Raw genomic sequence first — 11,764 nt, 5'->3', positions numbered from 1 at the left:
GGTCCTAGCCCTAAGAACAATGGTTGCCATGACTGTTCTCTCTCCACCACTCTGTCTCTGCAGTAGATGATTGAGGACAGGTGTGTTCCTGATCAGCTGGGCAGGTGATTGAGGACAGGTGTGTTCCTGATCAGCTGGGCAGGTGATTGAGGACAGGTGTGTTCCTGATCAGCTGGGTAGGTGATTGAGGACAGGTGTGTTCCTGATTAGCTGGGCTACATAAGCCATGACCAGCCGGCAGTCAAGGCTGCTCTGGTCCTCCCGGTATTTTGCTTTTTGGTTGATCGTTGGTCGTAGGAATTTGGGTTCGCCTTGGTGTTTGGTTCTTTGTTGTTGTTTGAAAGTTTGATCTCATTATCTTTTCGTTTGTTTACCCCTAAACTGACTTTGCACGACACTTTGGTTTACTCTTCACAATACTGAATTGCACCACACTTCTGCATTCCTTTGACTTTGAAGTACCCTTTAACCTTTTAATAAATTATTCATTCTTAAAAAAACAGCGTGGCCTCCATTTATGTTTCGTGCATTCAGCCGGGCACGTAACATATGGGGGCTCGTCCAGAATTTAAGAGGGGGGGGGGGGGGGGGGGGGTGTCACAACTCAGCCTGGTCTGCCCACCCCTTGATATCAGTGCTCTCTATTGCCCACAGCTGAGTTGGCAGAGTTCTGCGCAGGTGTGAGGAATGAGGCCTTGATGAGCTGCACCATAAGAAGGTCTTGGTGCAGAGTGCAGGAGGCTCCCTCTAAACGCATGGACTCATGTGTAGGTGCACACACACACACACACACACACACACACACACACACACGAGAAAGAGAGAACAGCAGTAGGAGCCTGCCCCCTATGGGCCGTGAGTGGAACTGTGAGTGTGGAACTGTGAGAGAGGCTCTAGAATGCCTCCACATCACACCGCTGCATCCTGGGAAGGAGGAGGACTGGTGGTGATCTGTGTGAACACTACAGAGATGGAACCCTAACCCCAGACCCTAACCCCTCACCCCTCACCCCTAACCCCTCACCCCTCACCCCTCACCCCTCACCCCAGACCCTAACCAAAGATGTCCTCTCCTTCATCTGACTCCACAGAGCCTTCCTGCCTTAGGACTAATCCTCTCTCTGACCAGGCCATTCGCCCACACACACACACACACACACACACACACACACACACTGTGTGTCTGTGCACGTGGTGTTTATACATTTGGTCTTAGAGCTGCATCAACATCCCATCTTTTCACAGACTGGTGGCCAAACATGAAGCACATGACTGACACACACACACACACAACACACACACACACACACACACACACACACACACCCCCCCTAGGGAGCAGACAGAGAACTTCTTCAGCCTTGTACACCACAGCAGGATACACACACCGTCTGATCACATGAGCACGCACACACACACAGTTTTACCCACTCACACACACACGACAACAGGCCAAACACACACACAAACCCCTGCAGGTGGACCACATGACAACAGGCCAAACACACACACAAACAAACACACACACACACACACACACACACACACACACACACACACACACACACACACAGACCCCTGCAGGGGACCACATGATGACAAAACAGACACACTCACAGAGAAACATTCACAGTTCCAGCGGGTGGATGACATAACAGCCAGAGAACACACTCCAACAATGTATGGAACTGACCTTTACGTAGAGAGAGAGGGTTTTTGTGTGTGTGCGTGTGTGTGTGTGTGTGTGTGTGTGTGTGTGTGTGTGTGTGTAAACACACTCCAACAATGTATGGAACTGACCTTTACGTAGAGGGAGAGGGTTTGTGTGTGTGTGTGTGTGTATGTTGTGTGCGTGTGTATATTGGCTGGTGTGTGTGTGTGTGTGTGTGTGCGCGTATATTGTGTGTGTGTGTGAGTGCGTATATTTGTGCGAACGTGTGTGTGTGTGTGTATGTTGTGTGCGTGTGTATATTGGCCGGTGTGTGTGTGTGAGTGCGTATATTGTGTGTGTGTGTGTGTGTGTGTGTGTGTGTGTGTGTGTGCGTATATTTGTGTGTGTGAGTGTGAGTGTGTGTGTGTGTGTATGTTGTGTGCGTGTGTATATTGGCCGGTGTGTGTGTGTGAGTGCGTATATTGTGTGTGTGTGTGTGTGTGTGAGCGTATATTTGTGTGAGTGTGTGAGTGTGTGTGTGTGTGTGGTATGTTGTGTGCGTGTGTATATTGGCTGGTGTGTGTGTGTGTGTGTGAGTGCGTATATTGTGTGTGTGTGAGTGTGTGTGTAACTGACCTTTAAGCAGAGGGAGAGGCGTGAGCTCGATAGGTTTGCCCTGAGCACGGAACTGAGAGGAGCTCTGCGATCGCTTCTGGCGCGCCTTCCTCACTGACTTACGAGAGAAGCCGTCCACTTTATCCACCGACGGAGGAGTGCTGGCCGCCGAGGACATATCCCTGATGGAGAGAGAGAGAGAGAGAGAGAGAGGGAGAGAGCGAGGGAGAGAGAGAGAGAGAGGGAGAGAGAGCGAGGGGGAGAGAGAGAGAGAGAGAGAGAGAGAGAGAGAGAGAGAGAGAGAGAGAGAGAGAGAGAGGGAGGGAGGGAGAGAGAGAGGAGAGAGAGAGAGAGAGAGAGAGGGAGGGAGAGAGAGAGGAGAGAGAGAGAGAGGGGGGGGGGAGGGAGAGAGAGAGAGAGAGAGAGAGAGAGGAGAGAGAGAGAGAGAGAGGGAGAGAGAGAGGAGAGAGAGAGGGGGGGGGAGAGAGAGAGAACGTCATTTAATACACAGTTCTTGGCAAATCGTATCATAGCAATAGTTTCTAGGTGAGGGAAGTCGGTCAAGATTTTGACAAAGTGCAGTATTCTGAAACGGCGTGCCTTTGGCAGCTGTAAATTATTGAGCAGATATCCCTTCTCACCCTTCCTGAAGCCTGACTTGTCAATAACTTTATCAAAGTACTCAATATAAAGTAACCAGCTTCGTCTCTGATCAGAAATACCAAAGTCAGCCATCTTCCCTAACGTTAACTAAGCTAATTTCACTAGCGTTAACTTAGCTAACTTCCCCAGCGTTAACTAAGCTAACTTCCCTAGCGTTAACTAAGCTAATTTCACTAGCGTTAACTTGGCTAACTTCCCCAGCATTAACTAAGCTTACTTCACTAGCGTTAACTAAGCTAACTTCACTAGCGTTAACTAAGCTGCTTCTGTAACTTCACTAATGGTAGCTAGCTAGTTTAGGTCATTACAGGTTAGGGAGGTTCCTACAGCACCAACCTACAATATGGGCCCAATAACCTGATGACATCATCAATATGGGCCCAATAACCTGATCACATCATGGCACAAGAGACACACACACACTCATACATCCTCTTGGATGCCAACTTGAATATTTGAAATGTTTCCCTCCACTTCAGTACTGCAACCCGTCTGCCACGCACGGCATGATGTGAAGAATGAATGTTTATTCCCCAACACGTCTGGGTTAGGGTTAGGCACGATATGAAGTTTGAATGACTATTGCACACATCACTGATTTCTCTGCTTTTCTGGTGTTTTACCAAATGACAAAGATGTGAAGGTTAACCAGCGTAGCAACAGTAACTCGGACTTTGTGAAAGGTTAATTACTGTCTTTTAACCAGAGGAGCTCACCAGGATCACCACACACACACACACACACACACACACACACACAGACAGAGCAGCGCCCCATTCTTGTTGTCATGGCATCCCCCCAACCCCTACTAGGTCATGCAGTTCTCAGCTTCACACACACACACACACACACACACAGAGCGAGGGAGAGAGTAGAGCTTGAGTTTGCCACTTCTCGACACCTCACTTTCTTACTCACTCACTCACTCACACACACACACACACACACACACACACACACACACACACACACACACACACACACACACACACACACACACACACACACACACACACTCTCTCTTTCAGGACACAGGTGTTTCTGAAGGCCAGAGGCCTACCCCCCCCCACCCCCCTTAAAGTGAGCCCTCCTCACACACACACACACAGTTAAGAGTTGTTCAACTGGGCATCTCACATTAAAGTGAGCCCTCCTACTAGATTCTTATTACATAACAGGCCAGCTGACATGCATGCACGCACGCATGCACGCACGCACGCACACACACACACACACACACACACACGAAGAGGGATTACAAGGGAGGGACGAGGGAAGGGGGGGAAAAAGAAGCTTAACAGGAAGTCAACAGGCTTCCACAGGAAGTCAACAGCCTTGGACGAGCAGCCTTGGCAGAGCCAATCAAAACCCTGACTGGGAACCATAGACGTACATAAACAAAGCGTTGTCATCTTGGAGGATGGAGTTCGGTCCCAAACTCTGCCTCACACACACACACACACACACACACACACACACACACACACACACACACACACACACACAGTCTTTTACTCTCTCTTTAAGGACACAGGTGTTCCCTCATCTGGATATCTCTTGACTTCACCTCCAATGATGACGAGCCTCGTGAAACAAATGTCCGGGCGCACCCCACCTACTCTGCTGCTCATCCCCAAACGCTTGATCCTTACTGTGGCTCCATTTAAGAGGGAAATAAACAGGCTTTCCAACGGTATAAGATGTATTGCCAAGAAGCATTGTTACAACAAAGAAATATTCTACCAGAACACAAATGTCCTTACTTTTTACTTTTTGAGCTTAGTTTATGTGTCTATGCTGGGAATATTGTGGGTGTAGTAAAAAGATGGAGCATAGGTGAATGAAAACTGCTCAGTGTGCTACACGTGCATTTGGCTATGCTGCACATCTAAGTGAGGGTGTGTGTGTGTGTGTGTGTGTGTGTGTGTGTAGTAAATCCTATGAAATTCTGAAAAGACCCACTGAAATACACCTACCCATACTACCCCTGATGCTGTCATCTACTCTCAACACACACACACAGACACACAAAAACTGGGCAGCAAGTGATGGTTATTCACACACAACGCACAAAGTATGAACTACAACTAGTACTTGTAAAGTCTGCCCCACACACACACACACACACACAGTCAGTCAGTCTGCCACTCACAGCACCGGCATATGAACTGAGATAAAGAGGGGGAATAAAGAGAAGGAGAAGAGAGAGAGGAAGAAGAGAGAGAAAGACGGAGAGGAACGAGAGAGAAAGACGGAGTGTGGGAAAAGAGAGAGCGAGAGAGAGGAAAGAGAGAGAAAGAGTGAGAGAGGAAGAAGAGAGAGAAAGAGTGAGAGGAAGGAGAGAGAGAGCGAAAGATAGAGACTGAGTGTGGGAGAAGAGAGAGAGAGAGAGAAAGTGAGAAAAAAGAGACAGAGAGAGGAATGAGAGAGAGAGAGGGGATTGAAGAAAAAGAGGAAGAAGAGAAAGAGTAAGTGAGGAAGAAGAGAGCGAGAGAGAGAGATAAATAAAGACTGAGTGTGGGAGAAGAGAGAGAAAGACAGTGTGAGAACAGATAGAGAGAGGAGAAAAAAGAGAGGGAAAGGAACAGCCCTCACGTCTTTCATAAGAATACAGATCTGATGACTCGCGCCATTAAACTCTCTCTCTCTCTCTCTCTCTCTCTCTCTCTCTCTCTCTCTCTCTCTCACACACACACACACACACACACACACACACACACACACACACACACACACACACACACACACACACACACACACAGACACACAGACACACAGACACACAGACACACAGACACACAGGACACACAGTGCGGTTACATGTGTCCAGTTTTCGAGCGTAGTCGGGTTTCAATCGAAGATCCAATTCATGTAACTTCCCAAATCTAGATTTCCTGTGTCCGACTGAAATCAGATTTACACCCCCAGATAAGTGATCGGATTACGCTGGAAATCGGACAACGCGGGCATGTAACTCTCGAAACTAGATTACAACTGTAGGGCCAATAGTTTTCCGCGTCAAAAAAAAGCAAATTCCGTGTCACGTTTTTGGTAATTCCGTGATTCCGCGTCAAAAAAATACAAACAGCCGTATAATGCCTTTCTGCACGTTAACTGTATGAAAAACTCTGTTGATACAGTGATGTTGCCTAGCAACGCTGTTTGCGTGCGTGTAGCACCCACAGTTAAGATACTGTCGAGTTCAGTTTGTCGCTAAGTAGTTGACCATACTGTGCCTTATACATTTCCAATGCTTAAATCATCATTGTTCGACCTGTATGTGAGGTATTATGTGCATACTTAATGAAAGTAAGGGTTTTCATGAAGTTGCTTCTGTAATAGATCATGTATTAAATACCAAATTTTGGGCTACCTGCTCGTGCTATTACTAGTGATTAGCATGATGCTAAGCGGAGATTTAGCTATGTTCTGTTCTTATGTTGATACGCTGTAATAAAGATGGGTTCATATATATGAATGAGATCCATGTTGCCTAGTGTAATGTCCACTATTATATGTATCTAGTAATATTAGTTGTGTAATTGTTATTGTGTAGCATGGTAATGTAATTCAGTGCAGTGCTAATTAGTCCCCATAAATTAGACTGCTTGGTAACTCAGTGAATAATACGTGCCCTTCTTAGATTGTTGTTTGCCAGCCATCAACACAACAGAAGACTTAACATTTTTAGTTTTAATGTGATTGGGAAGATGAGCAAATTAACGTGACTACCGTTGAAAAGGGGGGCGTGGCCGGAGCAGAGTTCAGCGCAGACGTGACATTTTCTGACCGCTTTTGTTCTTTAATTAATGTTTGTTCATTGTTGCGATCGTTGTTGTGTTTATTAGAAAGAAATTCAGTCTTACAGGGTAAAATACAGGGGGTTTTGGGCGATTTTGATGCACAAAATTATGTTTCCGTTTGAAAAGTTGCAATTCCGTTTTCAGTGGTCCATTCCGTTTCAGATGGTCCATTCCGCGTATTCCGTCCGTTTTCCGTTTTCGCGGAAAACTATTGGCCCTACAACTGGACAACAACAACTTTTGCGCATGCTTGAGATCCAGCCCATAGACACATGCATCATATGTCTATGATATGATTATCGCAGCTAGACGCTCACTGTTCTTGTGCTCTCTCTCATTCACTTTGAAATACTGAAACGAAAGTGAAACGTTGAAATTAAAACGTTGACTGCGACTGTTTTGGACAGAACGCGCTAATTCACAAATATTTTCATACTACTTTTCCACCACTTGTTAGTCATGTAATCCATTCATATCAAAGTGAATCAATCAATACTAATACAACTTTAACTGTGATGTGTTTTTGTTTCATTTCACAACTTATTTACTGTATAATCAACGGTAGCAGATGCCCGCTTGTAAACATCCCACATTTGATTTGAACTGACGCGGCCAAGATCTGGATTTGCCACTGCCATGAGATAACGCAGTTAACCCCCCATGGATAGAGAAGTCGGGCTTTGGCCGAAATCGGGTTTATGCCATCATGTAACCGCACTGACAGACACAGACCCAGCTTTTTAATACGTGTACAACACAGCTTCCAGTAATGGAGACATCAGTGTGATGGTCTCTATTAAGGCTGTTATGATAATCGATAAATATTATCAGTCCTGCCACTTAACCCAACTATGCAAACTAACTAACCAATGTGTGTGTGTGTGTGTGTGTGTGTGTGTGTGTGTGTGTGTGTGTGTGTGTGTGTGTGTGTGGGGCCTGCAGTATCTCATCAGGGGCCTACAGTATGTCATCATCAGGGGCCTGCAGTATGTCATCATCAGGGGCCTGCAGTGTACGTCATCATCAGGGGCCTGCAGTGTATGTCATCATCAGGGGCCTGCAGTGTATGTCATCATCAGGGGCCTGCAGTATGTCATCATCAGGGGCCTGCAGTACGAGGTCTCACCCTACCAGGTCCCACCCTACGAGTTCCCACCCTACGATGTCCAACCCTACGAGGTCCAACCCTACGAGGTTTCACCCTACCAGGTCCCACCCTACGAGGTCCCACCCTACGATGTCCAACCCTACGAGGTCCAACCCTATGCTCACGAGCGACACAGGAGGAAGATCGTGGTTGCCAGGTTACAGAACTAAACAAGTAGGTTTGACACTTTTGCTCTTTTGATTGGGCAACATGCGTCACGCCGCACACACACACACACACACCTATTGGCAGCGGTTGTGTTGGCAGTAGTGAAATGAAATAAGGTACTCTAGACATTAATCAGACACTCCAACAAACTGTGTGTCAAAACACACAATCAAACACACACACACACACACACACAAACAGAGTCTGATCTACACAGGATTCTGAGGAGACTAGCTGAATCTGAGACATGGTTTCTAGATCAAAAGTAGAAACCTGGATTCCCCCACCTCGTCATGTGCCCTGCCTCACTGGCCTTATCAACCCCGTATGACAGGAGGTCCTGGGCTGAACGGAGAGGAGCGGGATCTGGTGGAGATGGGGATAGTGTACATGCCACCGGTACGGTTCAACTAACCGAACACTACGGAAAAACATTCGTGTCTCAAGGCAAGGCTACCGGTTCAGTCTATGCTTCTGTGTCTGATTCACCAGAATGCCATCAACCCGGTTTGGCATTAGACGAACCGTTAGCTCTGTTAACGTTAGACGTCAAAAGATTTATTATCATAGCTGTTGCAGTTCTCACAATCTAACAAGGTGCATCATGGAAACGACAGACAAGAACTCTTTGAATCATGTGAAAATAACCGAGAGTAAATAAATTGATGTTAAGTCTGATTCATTCATAAGCAGCTAACCTACCCAGTACGGCGTGATGTTTCAGACCAACAGTTAACTAAGCAAACTGGTTTTACGGCCTGCAAGTTAAGGAGCTAGCTACCGACGAGCTAACTGCAAAAGGATACTTTCTAAGCAATAACAGGATAAGACACGGGCAGCAGGGTCTTGTAACAAGAGGAAAATAACGACAAGCTGCACTGAAATGTCATTCTTAAATGATGTTTAGCATAGTGCTTAACCTCAGATAACAGTTTTTAATTCAGTGAAAGACTGCTCCACCGGTAACTCCTCTGATGTCCTATAACGCAGGGCATATTTGAGCTAGTGCTAACTTAGCTAACAACATTCCTTCATTACTACCGACTGCTAGCCAACGTTTGCTTTCGAGAGAGACAGGCAGAGCCAAACACGAACGTTTGCTATACAGCTGGCTAACTACCGAGCTAGCTGTAGATAGCTAGTTAGCGAGGCACAACTGTCCTTCAGAAAACTAATACTAGCGTAAAGCTAAACAATTATCTTTCTACTGTTTACATAACTTTCTGAAAGTAAGTATGTATGGTGGCGAAGCTTGGACGTTTCAAAATGTCAGTGATCGTTCTTTGCGAAGTATAAATGAGTCAGTCTGTTAGCCAACTAACGATAGCTACACACTGGTCGGCTGATCAGCCATCCCATACATTTCTAGATGTAATGTTAAGTGCAGACGGCTATCAAGCCAGTTGCCTATCTGGCTAACGTTACCGTTTCCCACCGAGCTAGCTACCAAGACGTGCTTCAAAAAGCTCCAAGTTAGCACAGAAGAAAAGCGACTAGCTAACATTCTTTCCCTTACCTTGATCCTCTGTGTGTCGGTTGACGAAGATGTTAGCGAGGAGCGATCCTTTCAAATCAGTATTTCCACAAAGGTATTTCCAATCCTGTGCAATTGGCCTCTTCCAGCAGTGGCTACAACAGCAGCATAAACGGCTATCTTGGCCTTTTTGAACAGCCAAACCCACAAGTACCTTTTACCTTCTAACGAAATAATCCGCCGTGTCCCATTAATAGCGAAATACGGATGTGTGAGGAGATGCAGCTACATGAATCACATTCCCTGATTGTTGATGGTATCACCAGCTTGCAGCGTACCGCTGGGTTTTCAGGTTGTTTTCTTCAGAATGTGTTTAATTTGGGACAATCTCTTTTCGCCCTATTGTCAATATTACTGGGCTGAGTCCATAGCACACATAACATCAGCCCCACAGGAAGTGCTGGTTGGCTTGGGCCTATGCCCGCTGCCCATTGGTCGGTTTGAAGGATGTTAAGGATACGATTGGATGGCGTGTTGTGTCACTCATTAGTGATGCACTAAGACTCACAGACAGATGAATAAGGAAAGATAGGTTGAGGATTGAGTGCTCGGGAAAGAGACTGGGCAGGAGGCGGTGGTCTCTCTCTCGGAATGAGGATAAACCTGGTAGCCCAACCCCACCGGGAGACTGCACTGGGAAAAAACGTATTTTTGCAGAACAATTAAAAACAGGCCGGGTCAGCATTGAAATGTATTTGAATATTAGGCCAGGCAAAATACCGTTTTACGACAGACTAATTGTAAAATAATTTTTCTGAAGTGTCCAGAACAACATACTAAAAGTCCTAGTAAAGAAATCCTAGATGAGGAAATATGTTTACTTCTGTGTTCTAGTACTATATGTTTACTAACTATGTTTACTATGTTTATTACTCTGTGCTAATAATGCATGGAAAAAATACACTTCAAAAATGCAATTTTTCCCTTTACTCCTATCAAAATGAAACTTTTCACAATGAAAGAACACATGAAAAGTAAAAATATTTGTATAAAAAGTTTCTTTTGAAATTCATATGAATATGCACATGAGCCCCACACGTATTGAATATGTCCATAGGCAGAAACACCATTCATATGTTTGACAAATGCATCGGCCCAATCTTCATCCAATCACCCTACTGCCAATGGGAGAAGGCAATGTTGCTTTTAGACTGGCCTCTAACCTGAAAACTGCGTGGCTTGGTAGTACCTGCCAGGGTATTGTGTTTCTGCCTATGCAATCAGGACATATTCACTAAGTGTGACGCTCATGTGCATATTCAAATTAATTAAAAAAAAACTTGTAATATATAAAAGTTACTTTTTATGTATACTTTTACCATGTAAAGTTGTATTGTGGTAGGAGTAAAGGAAAAAAATAAGCCTATTTGACGTATTTTGGGCATATTCGATTAGTGTATAGCTCATTTGCATATTCAGATTCATTTTCAAAGAAACTTGTAATACAAAAAAAGTTACTTTCCATGGGTACTTTCATTGTGTAAAGTTTGATTTTGATAGGAATAAAGGAAATAATGACATTTTTTTAGGTGTATTTTTGCCATGCATTATTAGCACACATCTCAGATTGATGAGAATTAAACATATTTCCTCAACTAGGATTTCTTAGGACTTTTAGTATGTTGTTCTGGACACGAAAAAATTTAAATATTTAACAAGTAATTCTATTTTTGGCTCCAAAATGGGCTATTTTGCCTGGGCTATACAGTATATGGAAATCTGATTTCAATAGTGGCCTACACTTTTAAAATTTGTACTCACGGACGAAACCATCAAAGTAGATCCCCACACACTCTTTTTCAATATCTCGAATCATATAAGTATAATTTTTTTGATGTCTTCACACTGTTTTAATCCATACTGACTTATTTTCTATGGTGTGTGTTCACTGTTCAGTTTGATATCTTGCCGGAGTGTGCCTGTGTGCCTCGTTTCACCATTATGCCTCTGCTTAACTTCATACAGATAACCTGACAGTGATAAGAGCTCTGTCTGAGTGCCATGCTGCTTTTATTGCATAAACAGGACTCATTGGCAAACCTTTACAGGTTAGGGTTAGGGTTTAACCAACTTTACAGGTTTAAAATGCTAAAAGTGGCATGGCAGACATGATGGAATTGCAGTTATGCATGTGGACATAACATAAGCACCATCATGCACTCTGGTCTTGTGATGTAACATAA

The 11,764-nt window shown here is 44.8% G+C and overlaps 1 protein-coding gene across 1 annotated transcript in view; it reads right to left on the bottom strand.

Annotated features, from left to right (window-relative positions):
• ppp2r5eb (protein phosphatase 2, regulatory subunit B', epsilon isoform b) overlaps nt 1-9,915 on the bottom strand; it is an 18,340-nt gene extending 8,425 nt beyond the window's left edge. Inside the window, exons 1-3 of the mRNA XM_080850307.1 lie at nt 9,564-9,915; nt 2,288-2,448; nt 653-747 (exon numbers count right to left, since the gene is read on the bottom strand). Of these exons, the coding sequence (XP_080706433.1) occupies nt 653-747; nt 2,288-2,444 (252 nt within the window). The 5' untranslated portion in view covers nt 2,445-2,448; nt 9,564-9,915. The remainder of the gene's footprint in view (nt 1-652; nt 748-2,287; nt 2,449-9,563) is intronic.
• Nucleotides 9,916-11,764: the final 1,849 nt, after the last annotated feature.

Source organism: Sprattus sprattus, assembly GCF_963457725.1.
Source record: "Sprattus sprattus genome assembly, chromosome: 13".
Classification (NCBI taxonomy): domain Eukaryota; kingdom Metazoa; phylum Chordata; class Actinopteri; order Clupeiformes; family Clupeidae; genus Sprattus; species Sprattus sprattus.
Note: the sequence above shows the minus strand (reverse complement) of the source record. Positions and strands in the feature narration are given on the sequence as shown.